The sequence below is a fragment of the Vombatus ursinus genome, unplaced genomic scaffold, assembly GCF_900497805.2.
Source record: "Vombatus ursinus unplaced genomic scaffold, bare-nosed wombat genome assembly UNPS02014801.1, whole genome shotgun sequence".
In the NCBI taxonomy this organism is placed as follows: Eukaryota; Metazoa; Chordata; class Mammalia; order Diprotodontia; family Vombatidae; genus Vombatus; species Vombatus ursinus.
The window spans coordinates 27,118,948-27,142,165 of record NW_020954579.1 but is presented as its reverse complement, the minus strand read 5'-3'; the positions used below and the strand labels follow the sequence as shown (position 1 = coordinate 27,142,165).

General features: G+C 37.6%; 1 protein-coding gene across 1 annotated transcript in view; it reads left to right on the top strand.

Moving 5' to 3' along the window:
* The first annotated feature begins 8,287 nt into the window (after positions 1 to 8,287).
* The window catches only part of PSMD12 (proteasome 26S subunit, non-ATPase 12), a 32,300-nt gene continuing 17,369 nt past the window's right edge, over positions 8,288 to 23,218 (top strand). Inside the window, exons 1-3 of the mRNA XM_027873269.1 lie at positions 8,288 to 8,481; positions 17,866 to 17,925; positions 18,015 to 18,143. Coding sequence (XP_027729070.1) covers positions 8,374 to 8,481; positions 17,866 to 17,925; positions 18,015 to 18,143 — 297 coding nt within the window. The 5' untranslated portion in view covers positions 8,288 to 8,373. The remainder of the gene's footprint in view (positions 8,482 to 17,865; positions 17,926 to 18,014; positions 18,144 to 23,218) is intronic.

Genomic DNA, 23,218 nt, shown 5'->3' with positions numbered 1-23,218 from the left:
GCACTCTATCCACTTCGCCACCTAGCTGCCCCACCTTATATTCTTTCTAATTGATTTTTTAACGTCTTATTTAGTACAGTGATTATTAATTAATTTAATTGCAGTTTTTATGCTATGCTAGTGCTTACTGCATTTTTTAAAATCTTGAACATGGGGGCAGTTAGGTGGCACACTAGATAGAGCTTCAGCCTTGGAGTTAGAAGGACCTGAGTTCAAATCCAGCCTCAGACACTTGACACTTAACTAGCTGTGTGACCCTGGGCAAGTCACTTAACCCCCATTGCCTCACCAAAAAGCAAAAAAATAAAATAAAATCTTGAACAAGCTTTAGGCCTGATTGAAAAGGAAGGTTTACTGGTCATGTGTTGAGAGCAAAAGTTAACAGCTGGAAGGATGAAATGTTCCCCTGATTTTCTCAGGGTATCAGGAGAAAGCAAAGAAAACCCTCAGCATGTTGCATTGACCACCTTCACCACCACCACCACCACCACCCCCCGCCATGTCAAACTTATGGGAAGCAGTGGACCAGAGTACCAAGGATGCTCAGGCATGGGTAGTTTATGATCTGTCTCATTGGTGAGCACATCCAAATCAATGAGACCTCAAAGTCATCTGAATATTGGCATATTAATTCTCCTATGTAGTAATAATGGACTTAGGATATAGATTCTACATATGATTAGCAAGAATTTATTGTTATGCTTATGTGATCCAGAGCCTGCTACAAGAATATAGCACCTGTTATCCAGCAAAATATCCATGGTTCTTTATATTTTTCTTTTTAGTGGAAACTTTAATTTTCAGTTAAATGTCCCCTAGATTTGGATAAGAAATATTCACAGCAACTAAATTAAAGCTATGTCAAATTGTTCAAGGTAGAAAATCTAAATTTGACAGTATAGTGCTAAAAAATAACATTGAAAAGCTATGATATGGAAAGAATCTAAGCTGTTTTCTTTCTTTTCCTCCTTCCTTTCTTCCTTCTTTCCTTCCTTCCTTCTTTCCTTCCTCTCCCAGTCCCTCCCTTCTTCCCTCTCTCCCTCCCTTCCTCTTGAAAACAAATATAATGCCTTCATTTCTGGCACCTAGCTTTCTTTTTAGGGGTATCATTGGAATCTCAGAGCACCAAAAGATTAGTCATCAGGATCTGTGAGGTCTCTTCCAGTCTTAATGTGTCTGTAACCATAGCCAAGGCTTGATAACCTTCTGCCTCAATTTTCCCACACATAAAATGGATTATGAAATTACTTTGCTCCTTCGTTCAGAAGCCTAAAGAATAAGATTCACAAAAAAAGAGACCTTTTCAGTTACATGAAATTCAAAATCTTTTGCACAAACAAAATCAATGCTGCTAAGAAAAGAAAGTAAGCTGTCAATCGGGGGGAAAATTTTTTTCATCGAATATCTCTTATAAGGGTCTGATATCTAAAATATATAAGGAATTAACCCAATTAGGTAAACTGAGAGCTATTCCCCAGCAGTAAGTAGTCCAAAGGTATGAACATACAATTATCAAAAGAATTACAGGGTGTAAACTACTATATGAAAGATTGCTTGAAACCACCAGTACGAGAAATTTCACATTAATTCAGGTTTCATCTCATACCCTTCAAATCAGCAAAAATGACAAAATATGGAAATAGTATTGGGAAGGGAATAAGCATTTATATAGTGCCTACTATATGCCAGGCATCGGGCTAAGCATTTTTCACAAATATTATCTCACTTGATCCTCATAACAACCCTGAAAGGTAGGTGCTTTTATTATTCCCATTTTATAATTGGGGAAACTAAGGCAGAATTTAGGTGATTTGTCCAAGATTGAACAGCTAGTAAGTGTCTAAGGCCAGATTTGAACTTAGGGCTTCCTGAGGAGCTGCCGGAGAACAAGTACACCAATACTTTGTTGATGGAGTTGGAAATCTGTCCAAACATTCTCAAAAACAATTAGGAGAAATGCTTTAAAATAGTGACTGAAATGTCCATACCCTTTGGTCAGGGGGTTGTTTTTGTAGGCACACACCTGTGGATTCAAAGAGGCAGACTATATTTTTCCTCTCTTGACATGAATAATTCCAATTTTAAATTAACCTCACTTCCTGTGTAAAATGAATCAGGGGCAGCTAGGTGGCACACTGGATAGAGCACCAGGCCTGGAACCTCACTCTTCTTCCTGAGTTCAAATCTGGCCTCAGACACTTACTAGCTGTGTGACCCTGGACAAGTGACTTAACCCTGTTTGCCTCAGTTTCCTCGTCTGTAAAATGAGCTGGGGAAGGAAATGGCAAATCACTCCAATATCTTTGTCAAGAAAACTGTAAATGGGGTCACAAAGAGTTGAACACAACTGGAAAAACTACTGAACAACAAAGGGCCTACAAGGACAAACATATTAAAAAACAAAAGTATCCAAGGCCAAGGGCAGATTAGCAGATTATCAGGCCTTTGTTCCTTCTCCTGGACCACAACCAGCTGCCCTGTCCCACTTCCAAGTCAAACTGCAGACAGCTTGTGATCTGGACTAACTGCCCTTCATTTTTCTCTGCATCCTATGCTGTATATTCTGATAGAAAATGGCTTGCAATCAGAGCTCACTTAAGTGATAGATTTTTCTCTGTTTGTCAACCAATCTCTTTCCCTGCCAGAGCCTGTGCTATCAATAAATCATTTTTCTGATGTACTCTAAAATTGTGAGTAGTGTTTGTTTCTTATTTTTTTTTCTACCACGGTATCTGTGCATCAGCTGGGAATCCAAAAACAACAATAAGAAGAAAAGAGAAGAGAGGAGATGCCAGATTCCTCTTTTGGGTTGGTTTCTTCTTTTAAAAAAAATAGGTTATTAAGAACCTTTATTTCCATTTCTATTTTTACCACATGGTATTTTTCTATTGGTGCTGGCTAACTATTAAGGAGAATTATGTCTTGTTTTGGTCCTTAGCCAATGGATTCCTCGAAGGGTAACAAATCAACCTCCATTCAACATAACACCAGAAGGTAAGTGATGATCTTCTGCGGGATGGTCTGTCTGAATAATCTGTGCTGTCTGTCCCTTAGAGTATATGTGTTTCTTTAGGATTTGAAGCCTCCTAAAGGGAAGATAGAGAAAGAAAGCTAGCATACATACTATATTTTCCCAGCACCACTACATTTTGTGATAGCAAAGAACTAGGCACGACATAGGTGCTCCCATCCAGTGTGACCCATAGAATGGCTAAACACATCGTGGTACAGTAATGTCATGGCCTATTACCGCACACTAAGAAATGACAGATATGAAGAATTTGGGGAAAGATGGATTGATGTAGCTTGAAATAAGCAGGACCTGGGAAACAACATATAGAAGGACTGCTACTATATGTAGTATATGTAAATCCTCCATTCTCACTTGAAGATTAGATGCCCAGAGCAAGCCTGCTACTTGTCCCCTCAGAGGCTAGGGATAGCCCTGAACAGTTGGGAAGGCAGGTGTTGAATTTCTAGTGAGACTTGTGAGCCTCCATCAGTGTGCATCCTATCATGACTGTTAGTTAATTATCAATTAGTCAGCCAGATTTAATTAGCTTTTAGAAAGGGATATTTGCTAAGGTTGTGCAGTTGGTGCAAATATTCCCCCAAAGGTCTGTGACTCTTCTAGAAGTACATACAGAGTACAGAAGAAAGTGGATTCATTGCTTATAGAATAAATGTGGCAAAGGAGTGACTCATAGGTCCTGGAAGTGCTATTGCTGGAGTTCTCAAAATGTTTCCTTTAAGTACAATGTAGTTTTTCTGCTAGGTTCTTTGTAGAGCGTTGAATCTTTGATCAGTCTGTCCCTGGCTCAAGGCTGTCAGCTGATTTCAAGGACTCTGCTAGGATAGTGATGGAAAGATAGGAAGTCTGAACCATGAGAGTTCCCAAGTTCATATGAGGTATACCATATATATAAGGTACCATAAGGTAGCAGGAGGAGTTCGTTTCTTACTTTAGGTAGGGTGGGATGATTTGAAAGATTTACTAAATTTGCCTCCCCCTACCTTTACATATGTAAATGAAAAGAACAATAAAATGAAACTGAATGTCATGTACTTACCATGGCCAAACTTGACCCTGGAGAAAAGCTAAGAAAATGTCCTGTCTTCCTTTAGTACAAAGATGGGGGACTATGAGACTGATCAGGGATGAAAAGATTGCTGTGCAGCATTGAAGGGCCAGTCTGTATTAGATAACAAATTTGTAGTGGGTAGCTGCATGGTTGTATGACTTCTGGCACTGGTCAGCAGCATTTGAATAGCAGTGGAGGAATAGGTATTCTAGGGTTAGAGTTTAGCAGCAATAAAAGGAGGGGGCAAAGGTTTGAAGAGAGGAGGTCTCCACTAATGTAAATAATGCTAGTTCTTCATGGCCCCATCTCAAGCCATGAAGGCTTTCTAAACAGCCAATATTAAACTTTCCCTTTCCTGATCATCTATAACATTTACTGTTTGTATCACATATTTTGCTACTTTATTAGATTCAATATTAGCAATATTATATTGTCAGGTATTGATCTCTAATTGTATCTTATACAAACCTCTTGACTCCACGATAAAATGATACGCTTTTTGAGTGCACAGACCTTTACATTCCTTTTGTATTCACTGTAGGTCCTAAGACGCTGATCATAAAATTACAGTTTTAAGACTACAAGAGTCCTCAAAAATCAGTCATCTAATCAAGTTCTCTTACTTTACAAACGAGGAAAATGAGACCCAAAGAGTTGAAGGGACTTGTACAAGGTCACATAAATAGTAACTAGCAGAGCAAGAATTCTAACCAAGGTCCCCTGTCTTCCAGATCCCAGGTGCTTTTCACTATACCATGTAAAGTATAGAGTAAATGCTCAGATTTTTTTTGAGGATGATATTTACTCTCTTTTTAGATCTGTGTAATTTTGTTTGTGGTCTGTGGTTTGTGGTGTTTGTTGTATGAACTGATTACTATTTTTATTGCATTATGTCCTATAAAGGATATATTTACTATTTTTTTTCTTTTTACATTTATTTACTGTATCTCTGTGCACTAAATACATGGTTAATTTCCATAAAAGTTCCATGGGGTACTGGAAAATATGTATATTCTTTTGCAGTCCCCTTTAGAAGATACCATAAGTCTTTAAGCTGTAACTGTTGATGATGATGATGATGTTATATTGCAACACTTTTTATACTTCATATAAATGAATTTTTTGACAACTTTTAAAAGAATTTAATTATTTCATAATTGACATAGCACTTAAAGTTTGCAAAACAAGTCATATACATTATTTCACCTAAACTTCATAATATTGTGACTACAAATATCATCACTATCAAGGAAATGAAGGCTGAGACATTAAGTGACTTGCATATAATCATACAGCTAGTAAATGTCAGAGATGAGATTGAACCCAGCTTTCTTCCTGAAAGGCAACATGGTGGTGTGTATAGAGAGCAGTTATTGAAGCCAAGAAGGACCTAAGTTCAAGTCCTACCTTTGACATGTACTGGCCCTGGCCATATGCCTTAGGCAAGTCACTTGGGCAAGTCTCAGAACTTGAGGCAATTCTCTAAGACTTTAAGTTAAAAAGAAGGTATTGGCCTATATTGCTAGAGTCCCCTTGTCTTACAGTTCCCTATGCCAGTGAAATCACAGATCTGCTCTATTCCTTCTGAACCCCAAGTCCAGAATTCTGCCCACTTATACCTTATACATCATCACAAACAACAGTTACTGTTATCTAAATGTTAATTTATTCCAAGCAGGATCTTTTATGAGCATTCAGACTTTACATTTGTCAAAATCAGGGCCAAGAACATGCTATATGAAATCATTGGGAGAGAAATATCTGTTATGTCTTTATCATCTTTTCCACTACACATATTCCGTTTTCTACTACATCCAAGGGAAAATTTCAGACAAGTAGTGGTAAACACATCAGTATAGTGCTAACTGCCATTAGCATGTCAAAAGTTTTTCTTGGTAGTGTTTTACCAAACACCAACTAATCTGTTGTTTACTGAATACTAATTGTTTTCCTCTGACATTTGTAATGGTAACGTTGCATGTTGTGAACATAATTTTTAAAAAATATTTATATGGCTGATATTGTGAAATTATCACACAAATGTTTTATCCTTTATCAAAAACCTACTCAAGTGGTTGGTTTGGTTGAACAACTTTTCTTTCTTTAATTGTTCTTACAAGGAATGGCTAAGGTGGTAGGAGAGGAGAGGGAGAGATATATTCAGAAATGAAGGTGATGTAAAACCAAAATATATCAGTAAAAATAAGATAAAAAATAAGTTTTTTTTAAAAAGAAAGAAAACTACGTAAAACATGTCCCAAAGGCCGTTCCTTTAAAGAGAACCTATTTGTCAAGAGTCTGATAAATACAGAAACAACTCCTTTCAAAGTGTAATTGCTTTTGGCCATGCAGTAAAATTCACATACAATAAAACTGTATTGACAATGATGTGGTCTAATCAAATTGCTTCACATAAAGAATCCTGGAGGCTTTGTACCCATGTGTATAGTTTTAAAAACTTAACATGTCAGTAATAAATAAATTCAAGTTTTACTTTTTTCTGCCTCCAGGCCATTCAAAGGAATTAACAGAGCAGTGGATCAGTAATTTTGGCTCAAATCAAAAGGCTTGAGTTTTTTTTGCCAAATGACTTAGCCCTTTGTGACAGGGCCTAGGTTTAAAAAAATGCTATAAAAATATTATGTGTCCCTATGGTTATTGAGCCCTTGTTTCAAGGACACATCACTATAGTCATTGAGTCTTTGTTTCAGGAACATTGCACCTGCAACATTCCTCCATATACTCTTAAGGAAAAACTTTTTTCTGCATCTAGCTGACACTCTTTAACTCTCTACCTTTTCTTACAAATAAAGAAGGCATTGTCCTTGAACATGAGCTTCTGAGTTTTAAGAAAATTTCTGTAGTCGTATTTTATGATGTAGTACTATCATGACAAAGGATATTTTGATTGAGAATTATCAATTGATGTTAACACAGATCGATCTGGAAGTACTACCTGTTAGCTAACCGTTACTGTAGAGACTTGGCTTGTTAGCCTTCTATCCAGCTTAAAAAAAAGTAGCTATTTTTTCAAAATTTACCAGTAGAAGGTGTGTGTGTGTGTGTGTGTGTGTGTGTGTGTGTGTGTGTGTGTGGAGAGAGTTAGAGAGAGAATGAATTACTGCTATTGACTTAACACATATTGAAAAAACTCCAAAATCATAGGATTTGAGATCCAGAAGGGTCCTTAAGAACCAACTCTCTTATTTTATAGATGAGGAAACTGAGGCCCAGAAAGTAAAATAATTTGCTTAAGGTCACCCCTCACCTGGGCAGCTGACAGATGCCAGAATAGTAAGGCCACAAGAAGAGTGGTAGCCAGTAGTGGGTCAAATGCCACACTCTTTTGTTCTTGCCAATAACATGGGTTTTATGGTGGAAAAAAATATATGTGCAATCTTTTTTATGGCGACTACATGGCTAAACTGAGGTGTTGTTTTTTTTTTTTAAATCAAAGATTCAGAGGGGGTAGCATTCCTTAATTGTGGATAGAGGTATTCAGCTGTTTGTTTGGAAATGCTCCCTTTTTTTTTGGTGAGGGGCACAGAAATGTTTAAATTAAAAATAATATATATACATATATTTAAATCGTGGACAGGGATCAGAACTTTGTCGGGAAGATTTGGGTGTCTTATCTTGTGCTTTTTCCCCTGGGTTTCCTGAGTTTCCCCATTCATGAAATGAGGCTTGAATGCAACCTTTTAACTGGGAAACTCAGGTCAAGTTCCTTGCCCAGGAAAGAGCAGCATCTAACAAGACAGACACCCAAATCTTCCTGACGAAATCCTGAACTCTTAGTTGTCCACAACTTTAAAAAAAAAAATTGACAATGTATGTAAAGAGCTTTGTAAACCTTAAAATGCTCTGCACACATTATACTATTATTGTTGTTATCCCTTGGGCCTTCTTTGGTCAGGCACAAGGCACAAGAAGGATGATCTCTAAAGATAGTTTGACAGCTTGATGTAGGTTAAGATCGGTGCGGCTGAGAGGAAAACACAGGACAGTCCAGCGAAAGAACACAGTATGAACAGAGCCCAGCATCCCTGGGCGGGGTCCCCCGCTCTTCGGGAGCTGGCCCCGCCCCTTCCTGGTGTCCGCCGCAACGCCTGTCTGAGTAGAGGGGTCCTTCGGGGGGGCCTCTGTCGGGGCGCCCGCGTCCGCGCCTGTACGAATACCTTACGTGACTGGCTGTGGACAGGCGGCGGAGCCTGTTTGGGGCCAGTGGAGCGGCGGAGGCGGCGGCGGCGGTTTCGGTATCAGAAGAGGCTCTCAGGCTTGGGCAGCGACCATGGCGGACGGTGGAGCAGAGCGGGCAGATGGGCGCATCGTGAAGATGGAGGTGGACTACAGCGCCACGGTGGACCAGCGCCTGCCCGAGTGCGAGAGTATGGCCAAGGTGAGAGGGGGAAGCCGGACTAGCAGTTGGCGGACGGCAGGGGCTGAGTCACGGCGCCGTGCTTGGCCTAGGCCCCAGGCCTCCCACAGGCCAGGAAAGTCGGGATGGGCATAGGAGGAGGTGGAAGAAAGACCATTCCTCACCTACCTCCACCTCCCGATCCCTGGCGGGAAGTACGCCGGTGTGTACCCACGCCTCCCCCCTTCCTGCTCCCCAGTTTGGATCAGCCCCGTGATTGCTGGTGTTTGTTTTGTGCATGCAATCTGGGAAGGTCCCTTCAGCATCCAGGCCCTTCGGGAGGATTCTTTGCTCTTTCAGGGGCATAGAGTCACCCATTCAAGGGCTTTTGAAGTCATCCAGTTCAACTGCTTGTCACTGAAAGGTGCTGTGACTGAACACTTCCCGGATCTGTGTTTAAGAACCTTGAGGGATAGAAAATCCCCCAAAATCACCTCATTAACCTACACCACCATTTACCAAGTCATTTTCTGTACTGCCTACTCCAAGATGACTACTTTAAAAACTGGGAAGGGAAAAAAGGACACGAGCAATGAAAAGACACACTTTAACTGCCAAAGGTAGAATGCTGGGACCTGCAGGTACTTAACAGAGCTGTCAAAAAGGCTATGTAGGCTGTAGCAGGTGCTGTAGACCAGTAACCTCTGGGTTTCCCACACAGTTCTTAGATTCCATGACATAAATCTGTTGTGAGTGTAGTTACCATATGTGGTTTTACTCACATATATAAGTATTTATAAATGTAAGTAGTTTTAAGTTTCAGGTAGTGTGATTTCACCTGTATGTGGAACTCCCAGTGTTGCCTGTGGCACTGAGGAGTTAAATAACTTGCCCATAGTCACACAGGTACCATGTGTCCCCTAGCAAACTTTGAACCCAGGTCTTTCTGACTCCAAGACTGGCTCTCCATATTTTATCATTTCTTGGCTTTCAGTTCTTAGCATTCATTGTTCCTGTACCCTTCAGTGCTCTCTCAGTTTATAACTTGTGTTCTGGCTTTACTTTGTTCCCTTTGAAACAACTGGTTGTTCATCTTCTTATGGTGGGCAAATTGCCAGCTTCCCATTATCCTTCCCTTCCCCATCCCTGTTTTAGAGTTAGTATCTGCTGGGTTAAAGCCTCTCCCCTTATATTTCTCCCCATAGTGAGGAGAAATTCCTTCCTTATCCACTTGAATCCTACCCTTTCAGAGTCTACATTCTCCCTGTTCTACATTCTCCCCTTCTTGTTCCACAGTTGAAAAACATCCCTTTTTCCAAGATTGCTTATTTTCACCTTCTTTTCCTATAAACTTATACTGTTGGAAATTTGGCTTTCCCCAAAAGACATTATATCCTTGGCTACTCTCTTTAGTACTGGTTATTCCTTCTTTGAAAACCTTCCAAAGCAGTAGGCCAAGCGGGAGCAGCAGGTATATTTTTTGTTCCCCATATTCTCTTTGATATTGTCACTTTGCCACCATCACTCAGCAACCTCCATCCCTCATTATCACCCAGTCTGAAGCCTTGTCACACTCTTCTACCAGTCTTCAGCAACAGATTCACAGCCTGTTTTCTCCATCTCCGTCTCTCACTTTGCCAAACCCCAACCTTGTGTTCCTCCCACAATTTTCCTTCTCAGTTTTGACTCATGCTGTCAAATGCTCCTGGAGAAAGTTACCTGACCAAGTCGATGCACTACAAATTTACATTGACTGATCTCTACTTAGCCCTTATTGCTGCACAGAAATCCTTGTATTCTTACCTGATTGACTATCACATTCTCCGTGGTGATTATTCTAAACCTCTCTCTGTAGGCCTTCTGTACCACCCCTCTCCCTTCTTATTCAGCAGAGGATCTCACTTTCTGTTTTCCTGAGAAAATAGGTTTCCATTGAAAGCTCACTATTCTCCCCTACTCCATATTTCAGCATCTCTTATTACTATGTTTTATCCTCTCCTCTTTGCTTCAGAATGATAAAAGGTGTCCCTTCTCCTCGGCAAGTCTAACCTTTCAATTCTTTATCCCTTTCCCTCTGGTGTCTGCCAAGAGCTTACCCCTCGCATCATTCCCTTTCTTTTATCTGCGGTCTTTTCTTATCTATTGTCCACCAGTAACAGTAATAGTAATAGCTAAACATGCCCAGATCATCCCTATCCTTAAAAAAACCTTTTATTTGACCCTGGCATTGCCTCAAGCTATTGTCCTATATAGCTCCTCTTCTCTTTCACAGCCAGAGTCCTAGAAAGGGAAGAGAAGAAAGGAATAAACATCCATGTGACAGGCACTGTGATAACCACTTTGCAAATATAATATTTGTAAAATCTCATTTAATCCTCACAGCAACCCTGGGAGGTAGGTGCTATTATCCCCATTTTACAGATGAGGAAACTGAGGTAGATAGAAATTAAGTGACTTTGTCAGAGTCACACAGCTAGTTAGAGCCTGAAGCTGTTGTTGAACTCAGGTCTGAGATTCCAGGCCCAGTACTCTCATACATCACCTAGTTTCCTCAGAAAGTTGTCTATACTCATTGCCTACCTTTCTCCACCTTCCATTCTCTTCTAAATCCGTTGTAATCTGTATTAAACCCTACCCCCCAATTTGATTGAAATGGCTTTGTTTTTTGTTTCTGTTTGTTTTTTGTTTCTGTTTCTGAGTCAACCATCTCTTGACTGCTAAATGCAATGGTCTTTTCCAAATTCTTACACTTCTTGACCTCTCTGTAGCTTTTAACACTGTTGACCTTGGTTTCTAAAATACTGTTCTCTCTCTCAGTTTTCCTTTTACTGAACTAGATCATCATTGTTTCCCCACCCCAACTCCAGAGCACCATCCCCTAAGGCTCTGTCCTGGACCCTTTTCTCTTTACTACACTGTTCTAGTGATTGATCTCCTCCTTCCCGTGAATTCATTTATCTCTATCCCATTGACTGCCAAAACTACATATCCAGCCTTCCTTTTTCTGTGAACTTCAGTCTTCATCACTGCCTGCTTCTTAGAGGCATTTTTAACTCATCATAAACAAAACTGATTATCCCTTCCTCTCCAAATTTACTTCCCTGTTTCTGTCAAAGCTACAGCCCTTCTCCATCCTACTCCAGATTCACAACTGTGGAGTCATACTCAGCTCTCCACTTTACTTCATCTCCCCATCCAATTAACTGCTAAGTCTTGTTGATCGTACCTCCACAACATCTTTCACATCTCTTGCTTTCTCTCCAGTTACACAGCCACAATCCTGTTTCAGGTTATCATCATCTCTTGCCTGGGATATGGCAATAGACTTCTAACAGTCTCCTTGCCTCAAGTCTTTACCTTGCCCTATCCACACAGCTGCCAAAGTGGTGTTCCTGAAGCTTAGATCCATGTTACTCTCCTGCTCAAAAACCTGTAGTGGCTTCCTCTTATGTTTAGAATCAAATACAAACTTCTCTTTATCCATCCAGCCCTTTCAGACACACAGTACATTACTCCCCTCTATGAGCTCTGTGTTCCAGGCAACCTAACTTGCTTATTGTTCCTCAAACACAACCTTCCATCCAATTTCCACCTTTGTACACAGTCTGCCACCTAATGCCTAGAATACTCTTGCTCCTTATCTTTGCCTTGTTGAATCCTCAGCCTCCTTTCAAAGCAAAGCTCAGGTGCCATATCTTACTAAGAGTCTTTTCCTGATTCCTACCCTTCATTGTTAGTGCTTTCCTCTCTACCCATGTTACTTTAATTTTATGTACATACTGTCTATGTATATGTTGTTTCTTCAATAGGATAGAATGGCGCTACTGTTCTTCCAGTCATCAAGATTTACAGTCTTGGAGTCATGCTTGACTCGTACCTCTCATCAATCCCTATATCCAACCAGTTGCCAAGTTTTGTTGATTCTGCTAGTACAAACTTGTATTCATAGTCCTCTTCTCTTTACCCAAAAAGACTTCACCCTAATCCAGGCCTTCAAAACTTCTTTCCTGGAGAGAAATCTCCACTAGGTTTCCTTGTGTCTCCTTGGCTATTCCTTCCTATTCTGTCTTCTGTACAGCTGTAAAATCTATATTTCTAAAACACAAGACTGACCATTTATCACTCTCTTACTAAGAACTTTTGAATTAGCTTTATTGCTTCTAAAAAGGGTTCTAAACCTGGGGTCTGTGACCTCATTTTCAAAATATTTTTATAACTATTTTAATATAATTGGTTTCCTTTGTAATCCTGTGTATTTTACTTTGCACATTGAAAAACATTATTGAGAAAAGGATCCATAGGCTTTACTAGTCTGCCCAAAAAACCACTCTAAATCTTGCTCCTTCCTGCCTTTTTAGTCTTATTTCATATTATTCCCTTCCACACACTCTAGTCAAACTGGCCTGCTACATTTCCCTACACAAAGCATTCAGTTGCCTACCTCTCTTCCTTCTATATCTGGAATATACTCCTGTTTAAATAGTTCCAAATCCACCTAATCATACTGTTGTCCAGCTTTTGTCCCAAGAAAGTTTTTAATCAAATGCTTTTGTTGAAATCTAGCTATTTTTACATTTCCCTAATTTATCCCTTTAAAACTCTGTCAGAAAGGAAAGAAGATTAGCTTCATATGAACCTATTCTTGATGCTAGACTGGTTCTATGTATTACTTGTTTCTCTAGATGTTCACTAACCAAGCCCACCGTAAGAAGCTTAAATGGTGGCCAAAGTTTGTTATATAACATCTGCATTTGAAATAGAGTTTTCTTAGAATGTGGGAAATAAAATGTAAGTTTTTATGGATTCTATAGTCTTTTAGTAATCATCTAAAATGGATGTTTTATGACCTTTTGCAAATCAACCTATTTTTCAATATTTTGAGTAATAAAAATGAATTTTGTTTCCAGACCCCAGATAAGGTGTTTTATTAATATGTGTACAAAAAATTCCCGATTACTCAATTTTTTTAATGAGCACCAGTAGCCTTACTAAATGTAGTATTAGTGTTATTTTAAATTTTACAAAATTCTCTCTTACCCATACATGATTCAATTTAGGCCTGACTTCCTATTGTTCCTATATATGGCCCCTACAGTTTTATTACTATGTTCTTTGTTTTATCCTACATAATTTCCATAATCAGAACACATGAAACAAAGTGGGTGTATTTATTTCTATATATAACCTGGGATTAAGGACGTTTTCAAGTGAAAAATAAAAAAAAATAGGTATAATTCATTTAGCATAAAATGAGCCTAGTGAAAGAGTTATATTTTCAGTACCTTTTGTAGGCTTTAGTTTAAATATGGCATTTCTCAGAAACTTTGTAAATTGATTTTAAAATTGCTATACTTGGACTTTTAATTTTTTAAAAGTTGCTACAAATTAGAAAACTGGAGACCAATTTTCATAATTAATATAGATGCAAAAACTTGAAAAAGATATTAGCAATAAATGACACTAAGAAGTTATACACCGTGACTATATTGGACTTGTGTTAGGAACAAAAGATTGGTTTATTATTAGGAAAGTTATAAACATAATAGACAGTATTAGTAACAAACAATTTTTAAAATCATGATTATATCAATAGATGCAAATAAGGCTTTTGACAATGTGCAGTATTGTTTTATGTTAAGCACAGAAATAAAGGGACCATTCCTGAATATAGATAATACTATCTATATAAAACAAAAAGCTAGCATTGCCTATAATGGAAAAACACTAGAGGTCTTTCTGATGAGATCAGAGTAAAACAAGGCACTGCTATTAATGCAGTTCCAGATACAATAGCTTTTAGCCATAAGACCAGAAAAAGAAATTGAGGGACTAGGCATAGGCAAAGAAGAAACAAATGATTGCTTTTTGCAAATGATATGATATACTTTGAGGACCCAAGGTGTTCAACTAAAAATTAATAGAAACAGTAACTTCACTAAAGTGAGAGGTACAAAGTAAACCCACAGAAATCAGCCTTTCTTATATGTTGCCAATAAAACCCAGCAGGAAGAAATAGAAAAAGAAATTCCATTAAGAACAACTACAGAATGTAGAAAATATATGGCAATCTACCAACAAGCATAGGAGTTTATGTGAATATAACTACGAAGCTAGATGGTACAGTGGATAGAACTCTAGGCCTGGAGTCAGGAAGACTCATTTTCCTGAGTTCATATCTGGCCTCAGACACTAGCTTTGTAAGACCCTGGGCAAGTCACTTAGTCCTGTTTGCCTTAGTTTTCTCATCTGTAAAATGAACTGGAAAAGGAAATGCAAACCACCCTAGTATCTTAACCCCAAATGGGGTCATGAAGATTTGGACATGACTGAAACAACTGAACAACTACAAAACACTTTTTGTAAAAATTAAGACAGATATAACCAGAGAACTATTAACTGCCCGTAGCTAGACTGTACTAATATAATAAAAATGATAATACCCCCTAAATTAACTTATATATTTAGTGCCATACCAATCAAAACATCAAAAAGTTACTTTATAGGATTTGAAAAATATTAAACATCTGGAGAAATAAAAGGCCCAGAACCTCAAGGGTAATAGTGAAAAGAAAGTGGGAAGGAAGGGGACCTAACAGATCAAATGAGATAATACTCATAAAAAGTGCTTTGCACAGTATCTGACACATTGTAGATGTTATATAAATGTTTATTGCCTTTTGTTCCCCCATTCCTTTCCCCTTCAAACTGCCAAGTGTTATTCATTAGAACTCTTTGGTTTATAAATAGAAAAGCTGATAAGTGGATTGGGTTAGGTACACAAGATTTCAGAAACAGTAGCATAGTAATCCAAGAACTCCAGCTATTTGGATGAGGATGCCTCATTCAACAAAAACTGTTGGAAAACTGGAAATCACTCTGGTACAAATTATTTTTAGATCAACTTCTCACACCATATAAATGAATATGTAACTTAGATTTCAATAAATTAGAGGATGAGAGAAGGAGATAACTTTAACAACTATGCCTAAGGGGAGAGTTCTTTACAGCAAGGGATAAGAGAGGGCCATAGGAGATAAAATCGACAATTTTGATTACAAAAGTTTTTGCCGAATTAATTCAATCCAGTTTGAAGTGAAAGTTAACTAAGAAAAAAATTCTTTGGAGCAATTGCCTCTGATAAAGGTCTCATCCAAGATATATAGGGAATTAAATATATAAAAACGAGTCATTCCCCAATCAACAAGTAATCAAAGGATATAAGTGGGCAATTTAAAAAAATATTTATTTTTGACATTAAAAAAAATTAAATTTCAAATTCTCTACCTTTAGCCCTGCCACTACCCACAGAGAATGCAAGCAATGTGATATCAGTTACACATGCAAAACATTTCCATGTTAGCCATGTCACAAAAAAAGGAAGAAAAAGTAAAAAAATTACACTTCAATTTGCACTTGAGTTCATCAGTTCTGTCTCTGGAAATGGATAGCGTTTTTTTTTTTAATCAATCATCCTTTGCAGTTGTCTTAGGTCATTGTAATGATCAGAGTAGCTAAATCATTCACAGTTGATCATCATCATGCTATTACTATGTACAGTGATCTCCTACTATTCACTTCACTTTGCATCCATTCTTACAGGTCTTTCCATGTTTTTCTGAAACCATCCCTCTCATTTCTTATGGCACAATAGTATTCCATCACAATCTTATGCCACAGCTTATTCAGCCATTCCCCAGTTGATGGGCATCTCTTCAATTTCCAATTCTTTGCCACCACAAAAAGAGCTGCTATAAATTTTTTTGTACTTACAGGTCCTTTTCCTTCTTTGTTCTCTTTGGGATAGAGACCTAGTAGTGGTATTGCTGGGTCAAAGGGTATGTACAGTTTTATAGCCCTTTGGTCATAGTTACAAATTGCTCTTTAAAATGGTTGGACCAATTCACAACTCCACTGAATAGTTCATTAATGTACCTATTTTCCCACATTCCCTCAAGGGGGAACATAGAGTTTTATTTTGTATTTCTTTAATCAGTAATGTTTTAGAGCATTTTTCGTATGACTAGATGGTTTTGATTTCTTCTGAGAACTTCCTGAACAGGTACTTCTTAAAAGAAGAAATTGAAGGTCACAATCCACATATGAAAAAAATGAATGCTCCAAATTAGTAATAAGAGAAAGGCGCAAATTAAAATGACTCTGAAGTTCTACGTCATACCCATCAGATTGGCAAAATGACAAAAGGGAAAAGCACAGTTGGTGAAGCGGCTGTCAGTTAGTCTAGCCATTCTGGAAAACAATATAGAATTATACCCCAAAAGTATCGTTATGCATTAAAGTAAGTGTGTATAACCTTTGACCCAGCTATACTACTGCTAGACCTATAGTTCAAAGAACACAAAGAAAGGGGGAAAGATTTCAGTGTATTGATTGTGCTGATTTTTTTCCTCTTTTTCTTTTTTTAAAATGACTATAAAAAGCGATGGCTGTCAAGGTAGAGGGCTGGGAGGGATACAGGGAAAACCATGACGATGTTAAAAAAAAAATCAGCAGACAAGAATAAGAAAGATAGAAATGACCTATATGTATAAAAATATTTATAGCAGCATATTTTGGTAGCTAAAAACTGGAAAGAAGATCCTCATAAAATGGAGAGTGGCTAACAAATTATAATATATATGTAAAGGGAATATCACCACGCCATATAAAGACAGGTTCAGAGACTCTTGGAAGGACTTATATGGACTCATATGCAGAGTGAAGTAAGGAGAGCCAGAAGAAGAACTTAAGAAATAATTACAGCCTTGTAAAGGAAAATAACTATAAAAGACCGAAGAACTCTGATCAATACAATGATAAATGATAATTGCAAAAGACTGATGATGAATCATGCTTACCAGCATTTGACAAGAGTTTATTATATATATATATATGTTTTAGACACAGCCAATGTGCGGGTTTGTTTTGCTTTGTTTCAAGTGAAGGTTTTTGTTTGGCGGAGAGTAGAGGTGACAATAGGAGAGAAATAGTGATAGTGATACATAAAAAAGAAGAAAAGGGCATCAATGAATCATTATAGAAATATATAAGGAATTTCTATAGGAACATAAGCAAGGAGGGTAGTATTGGAACTAACATGTTAATTTTGAAATATACATTTGAAAAACAAGGTGTATGCAACAGAAATTCACAGTTTCACATGAAGTTTTCTTTCTCTTCTTTGTATACAATGTTCATGTTTGACAAGCCATAATGATGAAAAGGAAAGTTTTTAACCTTTCACACAAATTTAAAGCATCAACATCACTAATAAGTTTAATCCTGAAATATTAAGGAGAAAACTCATTATGAAAACCAGAATTTCTTAAGTGGGCCATCTAAAAATTATGAATAGAGATAGCTACTCCTGGTCTGGCTAAAAACATTTTATACTTTTTTTTTTTTTGTTCTTGATTTTTGTTGCCTTAGGAAGGAAGACTTCAAGAAGTAATTGAAACACTTCTGTCTTTGGAAAAACAGACCCGTACTGTGAGTATATTACATCGGAAATCACAAGTTGTTAATTGATTTTACTTAAGGTTTTTGTATTCCCAAATAAATTGTTTCCATTTCTCTAGGCTTCTGATATGGTGTCTACGTCTCGAATTTTGGTTGCAGTAGTGAAGATGTGCTATGAAGCAAAAGAATGGGATTTTCTTAATGAAAATATTATCCTTTTGTCAAAAAGGAGAAGCCAATTAAAACAGGTAATTTTGTGTTTCCTTATGGAAAAAAAAAAAACCCAGCATGTACAGAGAGGTTTAATCTCTGTACAGAGATCATTTGCCTTAACCTGTTTGTAAGTATAATATTTTAATAGTTGCTTTAGTTACTATTCATGATTGTCTCCTTAATCAAGAAGTAGTTTGTGAATACTCAGTTCTCTGTTTAGAAATCTTCAGTAGCTCCTCTTTGCTTGTTTGCTCTAATTTGACAAATCTCTAACTTCATTGATATGGGTATTCCCTTCAGTAGTATATCTTGACATATTTACTCTTTTTCCTTGTCACTTTTATCCATGTTCTCCCATTATATGGGTACCAATGGGACACACCAATGGACTTGTCTTTCCTCATTTTGCTATGTGATCAGTACAGCTCTTCTGATAATATATCTTGTAACATGATATCACTTGTACTTATTTGGATGCATAGGTCTCTCTTGGTAATGATATTGCATTGAATCTATGTACAACACACATCTTTCCATTGGCATTTGTATAACTCACAAATTTAATTTTTCAAAGATGGGTATCCATTGAATCACAGAAATACAGAATTACCAAAGGTATACTGATGCTAAAAAAGATAAGTGATTGGTTTTCAGAAATAGCTTGAGTAATCAAAAATACCATACAAGTTCCTAAATGCAATTCAGCCCAGTTTTTTCTCTTTATTTCTAGACTCAGTTCATTGTCCATTCACATCTTCCTCTCTTCGCCAATCTGGCCTCTGACACTTACTAGCTGTGTGACTCTGGGCAAGTCACTTAACACCTATTTGTCTCAGGTTCTCATCTGTAAAATGGAGAAACATTGGAGAAGGAAATGGCAAACCACTCCAGTATCTTTGTGAAGAAAATTCCATGGACAAAGTCCATGGAAGTCAGATACCACCAAAAAACTACAATAACAGTAAGGGTATACAGCCTAAATAAAAGGTGTTAATGCTATGGGAATTAACAGGACTTGGTTGTAGGCACAGGTTGTAGGCACACAGGCACTGTGTGATCTTGGGAAAATCCCTTCACCTCACTAGATCACTTTTATAAAAATGAGAGGGATAGTCTTAGGTGATCTCTAGGGTCTTACACTCTGTGATTCCAAAATTAAGAGATACCTTGATATATTTCCAGATCTAGAGTAGGCTCACTTATATTCTGAGTAGGGGTTGGACTTAGATGACCCCTAACATCTGTTCTGGCTCAGTAACCAATCATAATTGTTTTCTCAGAGTAATGGATCAATAATTATAAATAGTCAAGATGACCATTTTATTTAGATAACTGAGTTGTATGGATTATTCATTAATGAATAACAGCATGGTCTAGTGCATAGGTGTCAAAGTCATGGCACTAGGAGCCCAAGTGGCTTGAACCACGTTAATTGGGTAGAGTTTAACAAAATAAATAAAAATATAAAACCACATAGATAATGTTAATTTGTGGTTTTCTAAGTCACTATTTAGACTGAAGAGGTTTTTTTTAATATATTTTTATTTATTTTTAAAATATTTCCTAATTATATGTTCAAAAAAATTTAACATTCGGTTTTTAAAATATTGAGTTCCAAATTCTCTCCTCCCTCCTTGAGAAGGCAAGCAATTTGATATTGATTATACATGTGAAGTCATGCAAAAATATTTCCATATTGTCCATGTTGCAAAAGGAAACACAGAAAAAAAATAACAAGAAAAATACAGTTTTAAAAAGTATACTTCAGTCTGCATTCAGATTTCATCAGTTCTCTCTCTGGAGATAGAAAGCAGTCTTTTATCATGGGTCCTTTGGAATTGTCTTGATCAGAGTAGCTACATCTTTTACAGTTGTACATCATTATGATATCGTGTTACTGTGTATAATGTTCTCCTGGTTCTGCTCACTTCATTTTGCATCAATTCATATAAGTCTTCCCAGGTTTTTTCTGAAACCATTCTGCTTGTCATTTCTTATAGCACAGTAGTATTCTATTACAATCATATACCACAACTTGTTCAGCCATTCCCTAATTGATGATCATTCCTTAGATTCCAGGTTCTTTGACACCACAAGTAGAGCTCTTATAAATACTTTTGTACAAATAGGTTCTTTTTCCTTTTCTTTGCTCTCTTTGGGATGTAGACCTAGTAGTGGTATTACTGGGTCAAAGGCTATGCACAGTTTTATAGCTCTTTGAGTAAAGTTCCAAATTGTGCTCCAGAATGGTTGGACCAATTCACAACTATACCAACAGTACACTAGTGTCCCAGTTTTTCCACATCCCTCTAGCATTTGTCATTTTCCTTTTTTTTTCATGTTAACCAATTTGATAGATGTACATCAGAGTTCTTTTAATTTGCATTTCTTTAATCAGTAGTGATTAAGAGCATTTTTTATGTGACTTGATAGCTTTGATTTCTTCTAAAAACTGCCTGTTCATCTCCTTTAACCATTTATCAGTTGGGGAATGGCTCTTATTTTTTGTTTTGTTTTGTTTTGTTTTAGGCAATTGGGGTTAAGTGACTTGCCCAGGGTCACACAGCTAGTAAGTGTCAAGTGTTTAGTCTGAGGCCGGATTTGAACTCAGGTCCTCCTGACTTCAGGGCCAGTGCTCTATCTACTGCACCACCTAGCCGCCCTGACTCTCATTTTTCAATAAATTTGACTCAGCTCCCTATGTATTTGAGAAATGAGGCCTTTTATCAGAGAAACTCGCTGTAAGAATTTTTTCCATAGTTTCCTGTTTTCCTTCTAATTTTGGCTGCATTAATTTTATTTTCATGATAATTGGTTTTAATATTTGCTCAACAGAGACAACTAATTCAGAAGTTCCTCCCACGTTAGTAACCTTGTTTCCTGTCTATTAAAACATTTTTTTGTGATTGATTGTTGCCATATCCAGCACCTACTGATAACTCTATTCTTTTTTTTTGGCTAGGCATTTGGGTTAAGTGACTTGCCCAGAGTCGCACAGCTAGTAAGTGTTATGTGTCTGAGGTGAGATTTGAACTCAGATCCTCCTGAGTCCAGGGCTGGTGCTCTATCCACTGCGCCACCTAGCTGCCCCACTGATAACTCTATTTTTAAAATATTCATAATACATAGTAATGAGCCTGCTATGATGTTTACAAGCATTTGGCCTCTTCTTGTAGTCTTGAGCAATATTAAACAATATATCTTTATCATCCTCCCTTTTGTCTACCTTTGCATTAAATTTATCAGAAAAGTATATGTTGATTTAGTTGAGGGTTATATTGAGTTCTTCATGGAATTTCTAATTTTTCACCTTCTGCAGCTAATGTTGGTACATGAACTGCACTAATGATCTTGGACTTTTTGTATTCTCCTGAACAAGATGACCAAGTGTCACACACCACATTTACCTTAAGACAAACAGTAAAATCCATTCTTCCATCTGTTTAATTGCCTCTCCAAGGAAGCCCTATAAACTATTCTTCCATTTAGTCTTGTGTTGCATACCTAAGCAACTATAAACTCCAAAGCCTGATATACAAGGCCTTCCCCAACATGGTTCTAATTTACATTATCTCATACAGAATAATATGCAGCTTCATGCAAGATAGTCTGTCCAAATTAAATTACTCTTCATCTCTCATTCTCATCCAGCCTTCTTTTTACAAGCCCTTTGTTCATGCCATCCCCGTGCCTAAACTGAATTGCCCACAGAATTTACATCTTCTGAAATCTTTCCGTAATGTATTTCTCATAGTACTTTGGTATTCTCCTTTATAGTCATCATATCCTAATTTGTATTAACTGTAATTTGTGTATACTTCCTGTCACTCCTATTAGATTGGCCAATGAGAATTTATTAATCACCTTCTATGTGCTAGGCACTGTGCTAAGTGCTGGGGATACAAAGAAAGGTTCCCAAGGAGCTCACAGTCTAATGGGGAAGACACCATATGAACAGCTATCTGTAAACGGAACGTATACAGGATAAATTGGAAGTAATCTCATAAGGAAGGCACCAACATTAAGGGGCATTGGGCAAAGTTGGGGATTTTAGCTGACTTGAAGGCAACCAGGAAGAAGAGATAAGGAGAGAGAGAATTGCAGACGTGGGATACAGCTAGTGAAAGTGGGCAGAATTGGGAAATAGATTTTGTTGTTTGAGGAAAACAGCATTGAGGCCAGTATCGTTGTAGCACTCTCTGGATGGGGGTGAATAAGGTATAAAAAGGCTAGAAAAGTGGCAGGGGAGAGGAAGAGAGGTTACATTATGAAGGGCTTATAAACACCAGAGAAAGGTGTTATGTTTGATCCTGGAAATGATAGGGAGCCACTGGAGTTTATGGAATAGGGGTTGACATGGATAGACCTGTGCTTTAAGAAGATCATTTTGACAATTGAAAGGAAGATGGGCTGGAATGGTGAGAGACTTGAGGCAGCAGACCAACCTAAAGACTTGTGTAATAGTCCACATATGAGATGATGAGATAAACTGGGGGGTGACAGTGGTGCATGTATGAGAGAAATTACGAAGGTACAATCAACAGGACTTGTTAACTCTCTGAATATGGGGGGGTAGAGAGTGAGGAGTAGAGGATGACACCTAGGCTGTGAGCTGGGTAACAGGGGTAGTGTTACTCTTGGCAGAAATAGGAAAATTAGAAAGAGTGGAGTGCTTAGGGGGAAAGGTAATGAATTCCATTTTGAACATATTGAGTTTAAGATATCTATAGGACTGTCTCTTTACATCCTTGTATGTCTACCACCTAATCTCTAAGAGAGGCAGCATGGTACAATCTAGAGACAGTTGAGCTGGAAATGAAAAGACATGGGTTTAAACTCTGGTCTGCCTCTTCAAAAATAATGGACAACTCAGTTTATAGCTGTCTGAGCCTTAGTTTCCTCATGTGTAAAATGGGGTGAATAGAATTTGTACTTCACATCTATCAATTATGAGAAAAGCTATGTGTAAACTGTAAAGTGTTATTTAAATGTTATATAAATTTTAATTTTGAGCAAGCTTCTCTAGAATATATCCATTTTTATATTTTTCATCTTGTGCTTTTTTGGTATATTTTATTAACAGCATATCCTTTCCAAAATTACCTCTAAA